The sequence below is a fragment of the Tursiops truncatus genome, chromosome 6 (genome assembly GCF_011762595.2).
Source record: "Tursiops truncatus isolate mTurTru1 chromosome 6, mTurTru1.mat.Y, whole genome shotgun sequence".
In the NCBI taxonomy this organism is placed as follows: domain Eukaryota; kingdom Metazoa; phylum Chordata; class Mammalia; order Artiodactyla; family Delphinidae; genus Tursiops; species Tursiops truncatus.
This window is the reverse complement of record NC_047039.1, coordinates 2731670-2747942: the sequence shown is the minus strand read 5'-3', so window position 1 is coordinate 2747942 and position 16273 is coordinate 2731670. Positions and strand designations below refer to the sequence as shown.

The 16273-nt window shown below is 49.1% G+C and overlaps 1 protein-coding gene across 8 annotated transcripts in view; it reads left to right on the top strand.

Annotated features, from left to right (window-relative positions):
* The first annotated feature begins 5962 nt into the window (after positions 1–5962).
* Positions 5963–16273, top strand: part of SH3RF1 (SH3 domain containing ring finger 1) — a 161246-nt gene continuing 150935 nt past the window's right edge. For 6 of the 8 annotated variants that reach the window (XM_033857515.2, XM_073805712.1, XM_073805713.1 and 3 more), the window contains exons 1-2: positions 5963–6100; positions 7451–7925. In XM_033857515.2, the coding sequence (XP_033713406.1) occupies positions 7533–7925 (393 nt within the window). In that variant the 5' untranslated portion in view covers positions 5963–6100; positions 7451–7532. Of the gene's footprint in view, positions 6101–6745; positions 7119–7450; positions 7926–16273 lie in introns of those variants that run through there. The other 2 variants (XM_019932338.3, XM_033857517.2) reach the window with 2 other exon arrangements.

The following is a 16273-nucleotide window of genomic DNA, read 5'->3' as shown; positions in this document are numbered from 1 at the left end:
CCACAAAAACCTTGAGGTAGGGAGGAGTATTATGCCCCCTTTTCCGGGGGACGCAGGCACAGAAACTTGCCTGGGGACACCCTGTTAGTAGATGGGGGAGCCCTGACTCTAGTGGTCTATCCAGAATCAAGTAATCAGGGAAGGTAGTTATTGCCCGGATAGGAGATCAACAGACCTGAAACAATGATTGGGAGGAAGGGACAGATCTGGGAACCCCTTCTGACGATCTCTGGATCACCTGTCTGGATGGGAGGTGTGGGGAGGAGTGAAGACAGCGCTCCCTTTTCTTGCCTCCTCGGGGAACTAAGTCAATGGTGACACCATGAGCTGAGACCCAGAACAAAGATAAACCAGCATCACATTTATGTTCTGGGTTACATAGCTGGCATTTGGCTACTTCTGCAGCTTCCCTGTGAAACATAAGAAGAAGAATCACCTGTCCTCATTTTCTACCTAAAAATGTATTGACTGATCGATGATAAGAACCACTCAGTGGAATCTGGAGCACTGTCTGCCTGATTTCCTATCCACAGGGCCGTGAAGTAGTAAGCGTATTTGTAGCTTTGGGATGGCAGTACATACAATCCCTTACTCGATTCACTCGTAGTTGAGAATTATCCTCTGGCCGCCACCAGGAGTTGCTGTCAAGGATCCCATGGTGACGAAGACAGCCCCGGTCCTCTTCAGGGAGCTTGTGTTCAGGTGAGGGAGATAGGCAATAAGAAAGGAATGAAAGCTTAGCCTGTGAAAAGTACTATACAGATAACGGGGGTGACGTGGTACGGAACTTGCTAGCCCAGGGGCCGGGTGACGTGGGGACTTGTCAGACGTGAAAGGCGTCTGAGGTTTACTCCACGTGTGATGGGAAGCAATTGAGGAGTTTTCAGCGAGGCGCTGACGGGATGTTGTGCACGTTTTGCAGCTTCCTCTGAATGTCACTATATCCAGGGCAGGCTGTGAAGGTGGGATTGGAGGCAGAGAGGCTGGTGAGGAGGGGCAGAGGCCAAGGTCGGTGACAGCTGAAAGAAACGTGCAGAGATGACAAAGTAAGTGGGTAGAAACTGAAATATATCTGGGGGTGTAGCAGGCAGACTTGTTGATGGAGAGTGGTGGAGAGGAAAAGGGAGAAATCACGATGACCCCTGGGTTCCTGGTGTAAACGCTGGATAAATAAATCGTGCTGCTTTTACCAATATTGTGGCAACTGGACGAGGAATTAGTTGTTCTTTCTTTTTTTTGCGGTACGCGGGCCTGTCACTGTTGTGGCTTCTCCCGTTGCGGAGCACAGGCTCCGGACGTGCAGGCTCAGCGGCCATGACTCACGGGCCCAGCTGCTCCGCGGCACGGGGGATCTTCCCGGACCGGGGCACGAACCCGTGTTCCCTGCATCGGCAGGCGGACTCTCAACTACTGCGCCACCAGGGAAGCCCTTTTTTTTTTTTTTTTTTTTGCGGTACGTGGGCGTCTCACTGTTGTGGCCTCTCCTGTTGCGGAGCACAGGCTCTGGACGCGCAGGCTCAGCAGCCATGGCTCACGGGCCTAGCTGCTCCGTGGCATGTGGGATCTTCCCAGACCGGGGCACGAACCTGTGTCCCCTTCATCGGCAGGCAGACTCTCAACTACTGCGCCACCAGGGAAGCCCTTTTTTTTTTTTGAATTAGTTTTTTTTTTCTGTAATAAATATTTATTATGAATCAAATCAAGTTACTTTTAACAAATACTTCTTACAAGCTTTTCTTTTTTTAAATATTTGTTTATTTTTGGCTGCATCGGATCTTAGTTGTGGCACACGGGATCTTTCATTGTGGCGTGCGGGCTTCTCTCTAGTTGTGGCTCACGTGCTCAGTATTTGTGGCACAGGAGCTTAGTTGCCCCACGGCATGTGGGATCTTAATTCCCGGACCAGTGATCGAACCCGTGTCCCCTGCATTGGAAAGAGGATTCTTAACCACTGGACCACCAGGGAAGTCCCTACGAGCTTTTTGTTTAACCACAAAACTTAAAATCAAGTGTGCAATTGCTGGGAAATTGCACAAATATTTGTTGTTGAAAAAGTTATGTAGTTTTTTCAATTTGTCATTAAATATCAATAAACATAGATAAGAATTGTTAACACAGTAATAATAAACAGGTCAAGTACAGCTTTGCCTCACCTGGATGCTTTCCAAAGTGTCTCTTTGGTTATTAGGTTCTTGTGGAATTACTGAAACAAAAATGTTTTATAACTTTCTTTTGTTTAACTTTCTGAGGTGGTAACTAATGGTACACAATTCTTGATTTCTTAATGTATTTATGTTGGAAGAATTAGTTTATGCCTTTTTAATGTTTCTCATCACACATCATTGAATTTTCATTCATTTTAATTTTAAAGAAGGCTGGTTATAAGTTGAGGCTTCTAATATTTTTATTGAAGTATAATTGATGTGCAACATAAGTTACAGGTGTACAATATAGTGATTCACAGTTTTTAAAGGTTATACTCCATTTATAGTTATTATAAAATACTGGGTATATTCCCTGTGTTGTACAAGGTATCCTTGCAGCTTATTTTATACCTAATAGTTTGTACCTCTTAATCCCCTACCCCTGTCTTGCCTCTCTCTGCTTCACTCTCCCCACGGGTAACCACTAGTTTGTTCTCTGTGTCAGCGAGTCTGTTTCTTTTTCATTATATCCACTAGTTTGTTGTATTTTTTAGATTCCACATATAAGTGATATCATGCAGTATTTGTCTTTGTCTGACTTATTTCACTTAGCATAATGCTCTCCAAGTCCATCCATGTTGCTGCAGATGGCATTATTTCATTCTTTTTATGGCTGAGTAATATTCCATTATATATATATTCCTATATATATTGTAATATATAATATTAGATTAATATTCCATTATATACAATGTATAATATATGTTATAATATATTAGATTAATATTCCATTTTATATATATATATATATACATATATATATCACATCCTCTTTATCCATTCATCTGTCAGTGGACACTTAGGTTGCCTCCATGTCTTGGCTATTGTAAATAGTGCTGCTATGAACATTGGGGTGCATGAAACTTTTCTAATTAGGGTTTTCATTTTTACCATTTTTTTTGGATAAATACCCACGCATGGAATTGCTGGGTCATATGGTATTTCTATTTTTAGTGTTTTGAGAAACCTCCATACTGTTTGCCACAGCGGCTACACCATTTTACATTCCCACCAACAGTGTAGGAGGGTTGGAGGAGGAATTAGTTTTGAAGGTAGCTCATCATCAGACACACGTATGTATACGTATGTGCAAGCACGGTACCAGAGCTTACCAAAAAGCACTCTGGACTGGGAACTGAAAAGTCTGATTTGTGTCAGAACGTCATCACTACGAGCAATAACTTCTCGACACCTCATTATTTCCCGTCTGCAACATGGGGATGATTATATCTGTCTTCACCGCTTCAGAGGGTTGCTGAGAAGATAAATGAGATAGCGTTTAGGGAAGCACTTTGAAGTCTTGGTTGGACAAGAACTGTATAAATCCAAGCTACCATTATCATGTCAGGGTGTGTTTATTTTTCATGTATCTGCTCAAAGTCACAGGGGCCATGAATATATCATGTGTACATTCTTTCCTTCAGGTTCAGTTCCCAGAAATGATCAGGTGAACATGTTTTTCTTTCCCCAACTCTCCCTTCGGCTGTAGTATTCTCTCGACAGTATTCTGCAGTTATTAGTGTTGTTGAAAACTTTTTAAAGACCCTGGGAAGAAAGAATTTGGCCCAGTATAACTTTTCCCAGGTAATTCTTGGCTGATAGAGATAATGATGATACCTTCCTTTAAAAGAGATGTACAGGTTACAAAGAACAAGTGCACTGTCTCATAGAATCCTCAACAACAGTCTAAGAAAGGTATGATTTTTTTTCACCATTTGACAGAGGAAAGATGACTCAAGAAGTTCAAGTAATTTGCCTAAAACTTCACTGTACAGTTGGAGTAATTAAAGCTAATCAAAGAGCTGCATTCTAAAAAATAGAGTGAATGAGCAGCGGGGATGTTGAAAGAACTGAGCCATGTCCCAGGTGACATTCGTCAGAGCTTCTCCCATCCTGGAACCCTGGACGCAGTCTCCAGGTCTTTGATAATGGGTGCGCGACTAGGCTTTTTCTGGTCTGGAGTTTCAAAAGCTGGACCATTCCACCCAGGACCTTGTGTACTCTTCTCTACATACAAACAAGCAACCAAAATAAGACCAAAATAAAGTAAAATTGTCCCTTGGTCTCCAGAGTCATTACCTGGTTAACTGTCAGCTTTCCCTTGGAGGACACAAAGAACATTCAGGTTTGCTTGAGGTGACCTGTGAAAGAGGTCCTTGGGATGGTGGGGAGAAAACTGGACTTGGAATCCAGACATGAGGCTGAGTCTTGGTCCAACGTGGCTTACTGTGATGAGTGAACCTATTTGAGTTTTGGTTTTAATAAGTGTAAATGGCATAGAATAATGGTTATCTGTTTAATGTTTATCTGTTTACTGACCGTGACCTTCCAATCAGCCTCCCCTTCAGGCGTGCAGTTGCAGGTGCAGAAGTTTATGGGCTAAGCAGTCACTTTCAGAGTGACTTGTTGGTGGATTACTGGATTAAAAATGCTCTATTCTGATCATTTCTTCCTTTGTCTTTCTCAACTCAAATGCATGTGTATTTGCTCACTGCTTTTTTTAATCAATGTTTTTAAATTGGAGTATAGTTGATTTACAACGTGGTGTTAATTCTCCTGTACAGTAAAGTGATTCAGTTATACATATATATTCTTTTTTCATATTCCTTTCCATTCTGGTTTATCACAGGATATTGAATATAGTTCTCTGTGCTATACAGTAGGACCTTGTTGTTTATCCATTCTCTCTATATGTATTTGCTCACTTCTAATGGAGGGGAAGTGGGCTATCCTTTCTGGTACTCATACAGTAGGGCTGTGCACATAGTCATCCATTAGCACAAAGCTAAAGAGGGAAGATGGACAGAGTTGCAGTGGGGACTAGATGACCGCATCTCCAGCGTTGAGCAGGTGACTGCACACAGTGAGGGAGAGATAGCTGTAGTGTCACAGCGGGTCCTTACTCAGGTGATTCTCCTTTGTCTGCACTGGTTTCGCTGTGGCCCTGGCTGGAGACTAGACGCTCATCAACTCCCTTCAAATGGTCAGGCTGGTTAGAGGTCGGCCATTGGTTTCTCGAAAAGGCGTATCTGTCACCCTTTCTCCTTATTTTCTGCACACCTTTGAGGAGGGTATTTGGGAAAACTTTTTGTTATGTGGATGGCAAATGCAAATAAAATGACAATTTTTAGATCAATGACAAATTTTTAACTTGTTTTACCTCTAAACTGAGGCTGAGAAACAAACCCCCAAACCTGTGGACAACGTGTTTTTCCAAAGGACCTTTCGGTTTACAGGTGTGTGCCGGGCTTTACAGGTGTGTGCGGGGGCCCCCCAGAGGCCGCGGGGCTGGTTCGGGCCACACGGGCCCCGGGCCAGGCTGACCCCCGGGTCCCGGGCGGGTAGGACGGGCCTCTGGGCTGGGCGTCCCGTCGACCCCGCCTTCCGGGTCCTGGGCCGGGTCCCGAGGCTCGCGCCCGGGTCTGTGTCCGGGGTACCTGGTGGCACCCGCTCCTATGCGGGCAGCGCGTCCCCACTCGGCCGCGCTCCCAGCCTCGGCGGCGGCCTCTCAGGTCCCCTCCCCCGTGCCCCCGGGACCTACCCTGGACCCCGGCAGCGCCCGGGCGCGGGAGGCGGGCGGCCGGCCTCCCCAGCCCGTCCTCCTCCTGCTCAGTCTCTGCTCTCCGCCCTCCTCCTCCTCCCCTGCTCCTCCCCCTCCCCTCCCCTCCCCTCCTTTCCCCTCCCCCTCCTTTCCCCTCCCCTCCCCTCCCTCCTCGCCCCTCCCATCCCCTCCCTCCTTGCCCCTCCCTCCTCGCCCCTCCCCTCCTCCTCCCTCGGGCCCGGCAGGCGGCGGCGGGAGCGCGCAGGCAGCGAGCGGAGCTCGGTGCGGCCGCGGCGTCTGAGGCCGGTGAGCGGGAGAGCGCGGGGCGTGCGGACAAAGAGGGCGCCGCGCGGAGGTAGGACCTGCCCCCGGCCCCGAGTCCCCGGGCCCCCGCCCCCCGGGGCCGGGTTAGAGCGGAGCTGGGCGGCCCGGCCCGGCCCGGGTCACTGCGGCGGCGGCGCGCGCCCGGTCGCGCGGCGGGAGGACCTGGCGACGCTGGCTGCGGGCGGTCCTGAGCTCCCGAAACTTCCCGTGGGCGCGGGGCGGCGGCCAGGCGGCGGGGGGACCCACCCGGCCCTGCCGGCCCTGGCCCGGGGTCTAGGCGGACGGCCCCCTGCACCAGCCCCGGCGAGCGTCTACGCGGGCGGCTCCCGGCACCAGCCCCGGGGTGTCTGCGCGGGCGGCTCCCGGCACCAGCCCCGGCGTGTCTGCGCGGGCGGCCCCCGCCCCTGGCTGCGGGCGCGTCTACCCCGACGGCCAGGCACCTGGACCGGCGTCCACGCGGGCCCGCAGTACCTGCGGCGAGCAGAGGGGCGGTCTGACCCCGCCCCGCCGTCAGGGGCAGCAGTTCCTGCCGACCTCCACAACGCCACCCGGTTCCCCTGGACACGTCCGCACTGAACTGGGGGTAGGGGAGAGCGGTGCAGGCTCTGGTTTGAACGCTCTTTTCCTGAATGGCCCCATTTTCATATTAAGCCCTCGGTTCTCAGTCCAGCATTCCATTCTCAAATTCTTTGGGTGATAATTTTGCCAGATTTTCTGAATGGGATTAACACAGGCCGTTCAGAAATCGTTTCTGAGTTTGGCAACCGCTGCCCTGATGGGTGCTGTTGTATTTGAGCTGCTTTCAGGACCGTCTTTAGCGTGTTGTTTAGAATTGTGAACCTTCGTCTCGTTTTGGTTGGGCAGGATTAAACAGTTCTATTTTTAAGAGCAGCGAAGAAACATATGCATTTAATATTGGGACCATGTGCCACAGAAATCACATGAGGTGCGGTTTCTTAACCACCAGAGTGGCTTAAATACTGGGAACTTGGGATTGGAAAGGGATTTCAGGTGGAGGAAACGTTCCTTTGCCACTTTCACCTTCTCAGGTGAGTTGAGTTTACTAAGGCAGCAGATTTCACTTTGAGAGCCGAAGAAATTATGTTCTTATTACGTTTCATAAATCCTATTTATGGGAAGAGTCCTGAATAGTACTTGGTAGCTCTTTCTGCACGCTGAACTAGATACCTTTACGGACTCATTTTGAATTTCTTAGAAAGCCTATTTCGACGCTGGAGTTCAGGCCCCATGTTCCAGAGCAAGGCTACGCTCTTCAGAGGCAGTACTTTTGTGTGCTTTTTGGTTCCTGGCTCTCCTCTGCACCTTTCCCCCAGACGATCACACTTTTCTGTCTTTTCTTCCTCTGCCCCGGTGCCCCCAGAGCAGCGTCTGACATGGATGTTACATGAGCCACTCTCAGGGTCGCGTCGCGTGGAGCGTCTCCCTCGGTGAACTAGAGGAAGATGGATGAGTCGGCCCTTCTGGACCTTCTGGAGTGTCCCGTGTGTCTGGAGCGGCTCGACGTCTCTGCCAGGGTCCTGCCTTGTCAGCACACGTTCTGCAAACGGTGTCTGCTGGGCATCGTCGGTTCCCGCAACGAACTCAGATGCCCCGAGTGCCGGACTCTGGTTGGCGCGGGCGTGGAGCAGCTTCCAAGCAACATCCTGCTGGTCAGACTGCTGGATGGCATCAAGCAGAGGCCTTGGAAACCCGGCCCTGCGGGGGGCAGTGGCACCAACTGCACCAACGCCTCGAGGGCTCAGAGCAGCGCTGTGGCCAATTGTAGCTCGAAAGATCCACCTTGCCCCCAGGGTGGACAGCAGCCTCGGGCGCAAGCCTGGAGCCCCCCGGTGAGGGTGAGTAGCCTGAAGAGGCAGTGCGGTGGGTGACGGTGCTGATGGCCGGTGTGTGTTCTTTAGTCTTTGGATGTTTTCTAAATCAGCTCATGGCTAAAGGAGTCACGTTACTGGAACAGATAGGAGGAATGAGATTGGATATAAATAATTTTTCTTGTTTTTAAAATTCTCTCCCAGATGGTGGGCCTCTATTACGTTTTAAGATAAACCTTGGGAAACAGTAGCAATTATTCAATGAAATCTAAAATACAGAAGTTTTTTATGCCGAGTTTAAAATGGACATTTGGTGCGGTTTTACCTTTTCGATGGCGTTGGGAGAGCCACGAGTATGTATGTATGTGCGCGTGTATGTAGACATGTTATAAATATGTGTGTGGGTAGATCACAAGTAGGACATCGAGCTTTAATTTTTAAGTGGCTTGGAGCCATTCTGTTGGTTTTATGAATGCACAGCACAGAATTTTCTGGTTGGAGGAGTTCTTAACAAATCATGGCCACAGGTAGCAGAGTTTTGTTGCTGTAGCAACAAAACGTCATTGAGAGCCATGCTAAGACAGCAGAGGATGTAGCTTTATGTTGGGTTTTAGAGGGAGTGAAACGAAATGTTTCCATCAGAAAGATTTTTCTTGGGTTTTGGGTTTGGGCTGAAATAATTTGAAGTGAGGCTAAATATCTGGGCAGTTACCACGACTGAAATTTCTAGAAGGTAAGGTCTTTTGAAGAAATGTAAATTATGTTGCCGGTGACGGCACCCCGTGAAGGCATGCTTTTCTCATTTTTGTAAACCTGAAAAGTAGTTGTGGACATTCGATAATTAAAGCAGTTTCAATTTTGTCGGAAGAAACAATCTTGATAATTGGCCAAACTGAGAGAATCCATTTTTAAAGAACAGTTAATCTGGATGAGAATTCTTTTTTCAAATATTCGTTGTAAACACTCAAAACCGGCTTTTTTCATGTGAGGTAGGAATAACCCTTTGGGATGGCATTAACCAGTGTAAATTCACAGATGTGGCCCTCTGGGAGCTGTAGGGAATGACTACCTTCTAACCATTCCTTTCCTTTCTTCTCAAGTTTATCTTTTACAAATGATGTATTTATATCACTAGATGCAGAGTACGCAAAGTGTTTTAATTGCTGGAAAACAGTTTTATCCCCAGGCTCTCAGGTTTCTTTTGGGTCATATTTAATTTTTTTTTTTTAAAGTTAGTGAGAACTTTGGGTTCTGGAGGTTTTCTTTGCTTATTTGAAGCCCCCTAGTTTTGAAATTGGTCTGCTTACAGCGTTTTCTTAGATTGCCTTCTTTTAATGGCGTTTACACGATTAGTATCTGTGGCCTCATGAATATTTCAACCTCAGAACCATGGTTTCTGAGACACCCGACCTAGGTCTGCTTCGCTTAATTAGGGGGTAGATTTGCTTCCTTGGAGGGATTTTGTTTCCTTGTTAATTAGACTGGAGAGGCCCAGCTTCTGGCTGTGAATAAAAGTGTCTCAGTTGTTGACACGTTGCCTTACCTGTTGTGAGGAATGTGGTGAATGTTTGATTACTGATAAAAAGGAATTTAAGAAGAGGGCTCAAGCATTCAGCTCAGTGTCCTTTGGATTTTAAGTTTTCTTTCTGATGTGGAAACTGACAGTGTGATGTTGGAATGTTCATTTATTTGAACTGCTAATCTCCCAAGGTTGAGCTTCACATTTCTTAGGTACATTATTCTATGATTTTGATGATGTCAGTATTATTTTTCTGGCTGATATGATTTTCCTGATTTACTTTATGTTTCTTCTTTGGCATGAGAAAAATTACTTGCCAAGAAGCTCAGTTGAGCTTGAGCCTTAAAATTTGGATAAAGTAGTTGAGGCCAGTAAAAGCAGGAGATGATCATGTCTGTTACTTTGGGGGGGCGGGGGGCACAGAGAGTGGAGGACAAGACAATGAACAGACAAAATTATTCAGTAATGTGGGTTGATGCAGATGCTGTAATTCTTGTCAAAAGCACTTCTTTTCCCCCCAAGTCTAAAATAATTTCTCATTAGCAATTACTGGTACCTTCTACTTTGAAATATTCAAAACAACCAGGGCTACGCAAACAGCCCAAGGACCTGAAAGATATATACATTTCAGAAAACGCTCCTCTTAGTTTTTACTTTATTTTATTTTTAAAATTTATTTTATCGAAGTATGGTTGATTTACAATGTTGTGTTAGTTTCAGGTGTACAGCAAAGTGATTCAGTTATACATACATATATATATATATTTTATATATATATATATATATATATACACACACATGCTTTTTCAGATTCTTTTCCATTATGGTTTATCCCAGGATATTGAATTAGTTCCCTGTGCTCTACAGTAGGACCTCCTTGTTTATCCATTCTATATATAATAGTTTGCATCTGCGAATCCCAAACTAGAAAATGCTTCTTTTAAAAGTGAGACCTGTGGAGTTGTCAGCTAGCCCCTGAGGTGTCCCCTGGGTGAATGACATCATAAATCCTAGATCCTCAGCTGTTCTGACTCGACCCGGGGGTGTGAGAGCCTGTTCCCACGTGTGGTGGAAGCCACTGCTGATACCACGTAGGATGCTGTTTGGTTATTGGTTATGTTCTGCGTTCCATTAGATCGTGGCCATGTGGCTTCCTCATGCGTGTACCTCAGGGAGACTGGGTGTTATCAGCAGATACGAACATTTCCAACGTGTGACACACATCTTGTTCCCAGAATTTTAGTGTTTCCTGCCTCATAGGAAGGAAGAAATGGAAGAGTGTTGGGTCGGCGTCACCACTGGAAACCACCAGCTCTTTACGCCAAGTAAAGAATCCCTGCTGGTTTGGCGCCAAAGTGGACCAGTGGGACGAGGAGCAGGGAGCGGGTGGCTGCAGATACTTGCTTCCATGGGCTGAAAAATACCTGCAGAAGGTGGATTTTATATATATATAAGTATGTACAGAGTTCGATGTGGACATGTTTGATTAATCCCTATAGAATTGTGACCTAGTGGAATAAATTTCTGCTTTCTAGTTGTGGCTCCACTGGTTCCAGGTCTGACACCTGTGCGTGTATCTGTCTGTCTAGGTGCTGATACTTAATGATTTCACACTGCCGCTCCCTCAGAGCGAGCATATTCAGCAAACACTGATCACATGACCCCTGATTTACACTGACTTGCACTTGTATTCTTTCCTTTATCTAGCAAATATTTATCAAGCACTTACTAGGTACCAGGTACTGCCCTAGCTGCTGGATAGATAGTGCTGGGCAAACCAGACGCAGATTCTGCTTATGAACCTGTGTGTCTGGTGGGAGAGACACACCTGTAATAGCATGATAACAGTACAGGTAGGTCATTACAGGTGCTAAGTGTTAGGCTGGGAGCTGGGGAGATGATAGGCGAGGGCCTGGTTTAGTGCGTGTGTGTCTGTCTGTGTGTCTTCAAAAGCTTCTTCAGGCCGGGGCATCTGAACTGAGGTCTTAAGGGTGAAATGGTATTAATTAGTTGAGAGGGGTTGGCGGGGAAAGGGACAGAGTATTCCAGAGGTCCTGACCTACGGCCGGATGCGGCAGAGCTCCCAGGAAAAAACAAGGACAGTGAGTGAGAACAAAGCGAGGGAGGGGCTAGTGACCTAAGAGGAGGCCTCTGGTGCAGCGCTGGGCCGGGAGCCACCCAGGACCGCGTGGCCATACTGGTCAGTGCCCTGCCCTTGGGGCCGGAAGGAAGGGTCCTTGGGACCGAGATGGCCATCGGGCTCAGGACATGCCTGGAGCGTGCCTCAGAGGCCTGGGGGACGGGGAAAGAAGAGGGGCACAGGGGAGCTTTCCTCCCTGCTGCTTTCATTTATCCATAGTGCCAGCGCCCTCTCTCCCTGCAGCTGACTGTTAGGGGCTGAAACGTGTCCCCCCAGGCTCATAGGTTGAAGTCCTGGCCCCCAGGTCTTTAGTGTGAGGCTGCGCTCAGGAGTGGCACCTTCGAAGAGGTGCTTAAGGTGAAGGCAGCTTACGCGGGTGCGTCCTAATCCACAGTCTGGCGTCCTCCTAAGAGGAGATCAGGACGCAGAGCCGGGTAGAGGGGACACGGCCAGCCCTCTGCACGCCGAGGAGAGAGGCCTCGGGGGTAGCCAGCCCCGTCGACATCTCGGTCTCAGGCGCGCAGCCTCCAGAATGATGAGATAAACGCCTGTTGTTCAGTCGGCCGGCCTGTGGAGCCCCAGTGCCGCCCGTGGATGGGCTCCTGCGGGTCAGCCCCGCGTGGCTTCGGTCCCCTTGGTCCCCTGCGCGCTGGCAGGGCTGGGCCTACAGGCCTGTGGGAGGGCGGGGTCAGGCCTCTGCGCCCTTGGATGCTGAGTCGCCTCGAGTGGACCTTCAGCCCCTGCCAGCCCCACTGGTGGAGCCTGGCCGGCTGGACTGGCGGGGTCCAGGAGCCGGAGGAGGGCGGGGAATGGGGGAGGGGGGAGGGGCTAACGCCGTGGGGCGGGGCCGCGGTCGAGCGTGCGCGTCGGGGAGAGTGGGCGAGCACGCAAGAAACAGCAAGCAAGGCAGTAGGTGGGGAGGCCCCGAACTGTGCGGTGAGATACAGGATCGTGCCTGTGATGAGGGTCGTGGAGGAGGTGGGCGAGAGTGGGCAGGACCCGCTTCCCCTGGCCAGGGGGTGGCTGTCAGGGCACAGCGGGAACCATCCCTCCTGGACCCAGGAAGCAAGACTTCCAGGTAGTGGTTTGGACCGAGGGAGAGGTTTTGATGTTTCCCAGTGGCCGAGTCTAAATAGAAAAAGGTGTTTGTTTTTGCCAAACACTGTGTTGCAGACATTCTTGACCTCTTCTTATTTATTCATCGTGTCATCCTTGACCCCTGCTCAGTCCTCCTGTCCACCTCAACCCTGGCCGCTCCCTTGTTCCTGAGTCAGGCCTGCATCGAGGCTCAGGGCTGGGATGGGCAGGGAGCCTGTGTACAACAGGAAAATGCTGAATGAGTTTTCTTTGTATCACATTTGTATCTTGTGACTGTTACCGTGTAAATCTCAGACAACCCTCCGCAGCTAAGGAGTATTGTTATTTAAAAAATGTTCAAAATGTAAATTGCAAAATGAGTTCCTAAAAACATTCTGGCTGTAAAAACGTTCGCCACTTTGGAAGTATAATGTGTGTCCTTCTGTGTCTCTTCTCATGTGTTTATATGTGTATGCATCTGGTTGTTTTGATTCCTGACATAAGTGGGATTCCGTACTCTGCATATCTGATGACTAGAATATATCTGGGAAATCTTGTCATGGCTCAGCACATCCACCTACCTCGTTAAAAAGAAAACACCTGTTTATTGAGGTATACTATACCTACGGAAGAGTGCACGAATTGTGAGTGTACAACTCACTGAATTATCATGCTCCATGCTTTTTAAATGAGTGTATACTGTTTTTCTCTCCATTAAAAAAATTAAAGGTAATATGTGCTCATAGTAAGAAATTTGTGGTAGAGAAGGATGTAAAGGGGAAAATCAAGGCTTCTAATCTGTCTGTCCCTAATCTCCAGAGGTGAGCACTGTGCAGAGGTTTTTTTGTGTGTTCCCCCCCCCCCCCAGGAAAAAACTGAATAGAAATAGGATCGTGTTATACGTGCTATTCTGCAATTTGAGGTTTTCTCTGAAATGGCGTCTCTCTCAGAGCTTCCCGTCTGCTCTCGTTGCTGGTCAGGAAGGTATCCTCGTTTTATGGATGAGGGAAGGGTAGCTGGAAAGGCCTAGAAACTCGTGCAAGGCCCCCCGCTGTCAGGATGGAGCCGGCCACCACCCCAGGCCTGTCTGCTCCCTGCTTTGCCCCCTTAACCGTGTCCCTCTCGTCCTCGCGCTGCTGCGGCCCTGGAAGCTTTCCTCAGTGTAACTAGCGGGGCTAGTTACAGCCACCGTCCCTGGTGCCTGTTTTGTTCTGATAAAAAGGGGCAGGCGGCCCCCATGCCATGGAGGTAGGTGGGCCCAGCCCTTCCCCGGTGTGGCTGGCACGCTGGGAGGTGTGGAGGTCCGGGTTGTGTTGGCCGCTGCTCGGCTGCTCTGGGCTCCGTTTCCCACCCCCCCCCCCCCCCCCCACGCCACGCGGGCCTCTCACTGTTGTGGCCTCTCCCTTTGCGGAGCACAGGCTCCGGACGCGCAGGCTCAGCGGCCATGGCTCACGGGCCCAGCCGCTCCGCGGCATGTGGGATCTTCCCAGACCGGGGCACGAACCCGTGTCCCCTGCATCGGCAGGCGGACTCTCAACCACTGTGCCACCAGGGAAGCCTTGGGCTCCGTTTCTTCACAGGAACGCAGAACTGGAGGGCCCGAGGCTCCACGCGGGGCCCGGGGCCAGGATTGCTGAGTTTGGTTCACCCGTGACTCTTAAGAACTTTGTGGTGCCTGGCCCATAGGACACACTCAGGAGAGGTTTGTTGAACGTGTATTAGTTTTCTGTGGTCGCTGTAACGAAGCGCCCCCGGCCGGTGGTTGAGAACAACAGAAGTTCTGGGGCCAGAGTCTGAAATCCAGGTGTCGGCAGAGCTGTGGCCTCCGCTGGCTTCTGGGGGCTCCCGGCACACCCCGCTGTCCTCGGCTTGTGGACGCACCCCTCCTGTCCCTGTCTCCTCTTCACAGGGCCTTCTGCCCGTGTGTCTGCGTCCCCATCTCCCCCCACAGCCGGGCGGGCGCGGGGTGCACGGTATTGGGGGTCCCGTGCGCCCCTGGTGGAGCCACTGCACGCCGCGCCCAGGATGGCGAGGACTCGGGTGCCACTCGGGCGTGGGTCAGGCGGGCTCTGCGCAGCAGCACAGCGTCCTGGGGTGCACACCTTACCCTCGAAGCAGCCTTGCTGCTGAGGCACCCTCACTGTGGAACTCAGGCTTCATCCTCCCGAGCTTTTGTCATAAAGACTGCGTATATCTCCTCATTTTTTTCTAACCTTCGAGACTTCTGAGAGCAGTGATGCTAAAGAGAGAACCCGTGAGCTCCAAGCACCCTGTGCGCGGCCCCGCCATGCTTGCCCTTGGCCGAGCCTGTGCCCTGTCCGGAGGATGGAGTGCTGGCCTCTTGAAGACTGGCAGACATGCAGCTGCAGACACAGCTGCATCAAGGACGGCCCGTGAGTGGGCTCCTCCTGGTAGTGGGGAAGGGGATGGAGGTGCCAGTCCATGTGGTTGGCGGTAGCAGTTAAGGAGTAGATGATTTGTCTTGTGGAACGTGGAAGAAGGTAGCAGTAAGCAGGCTGTGCAAGTGAATTACGTTGCAGTAAACATAGCGCAGAAAGGCAAGGCCTGCCAAGTTTGCACTTTCTTCTCTTAGCCTAAGGAAGTAAAAATTCCTCCAAGTATTTTTTGCAAGGACAGAAATCCTTTCGAAACACTCTGTGTTCACTGTTTATAATTCAGCAATGAATGAACAGGGGTGACTTTTCATTATTTTAAAATGTAGTGAGAACTGCCCAGGATGAAATGCGGGTTTGCTGTAGGGACTCCATCCCTGGGTGTAATTCATGTGAAGGACGCCCCTCCTTCCCCACAAATAATCCAGCAGCGACGGAGCAGAGCCTCAGTGTGGGTACCAGCAGCCCTAGCATCGGTGTAAGTTTCCTGGAAGGGTGTTTGGACACCAAGGATGAACATTAGATTTCTTACGAGGGGATTAAATTCCTGTAGAGCTAAGAAATCTTCTAACACTCTTCATTATATAACTGCTTGGTTTTTAAACATATATCTTTAAAGAACTTTTAAAAAGTTCTTTAACACGTTAAACACATGGATTAAACAATGTATGTAATAAATGAAACCTCAGAGCTTACATTTTTATTTGTCAGCTCATTTGAAGGGACATTTAGTTAGCGGACGTCTCAGTTTTTTTCTCCCATGGTTGAGTTTGTCTTTTAAACACACTCTTTGATATATTATTTCCGGCATTTCATATGTTTTTAACCTTTTCTCCCCCGCAGCTGAGCACAATTGAAGTGCGTAAGTCTTTCAGGCTAAATACGTTACCACATTTGGTCAGTCTAATTACTTTCATTCCGTATTACGTATTCCATAGTATGTAATACCATTAGCATTTTCATTTTTCTGTTTTCTACTTATTTTTATGACAAGTCCATAATATTAGAAGATACGGAAACCCCAAACTCTTGTCATACAAAGGTAGTGATTTTGTTGAAACCGAAGTGTTGGTTGAAGGTCGTCATTAGGTGACAGTGTGAAATATTTGCCCAAGAAAGCCCAGCTGTGGCACCAAAATCTCTGGTCTCGCTGAACGAGGTGCGAGAATGTAGGAAGTGTGACTTGAGGACCACTTGCGTGGTGGTGAAGCGATGGAGCCTTGGTGTTAGTCCTGGCCTGGTGACT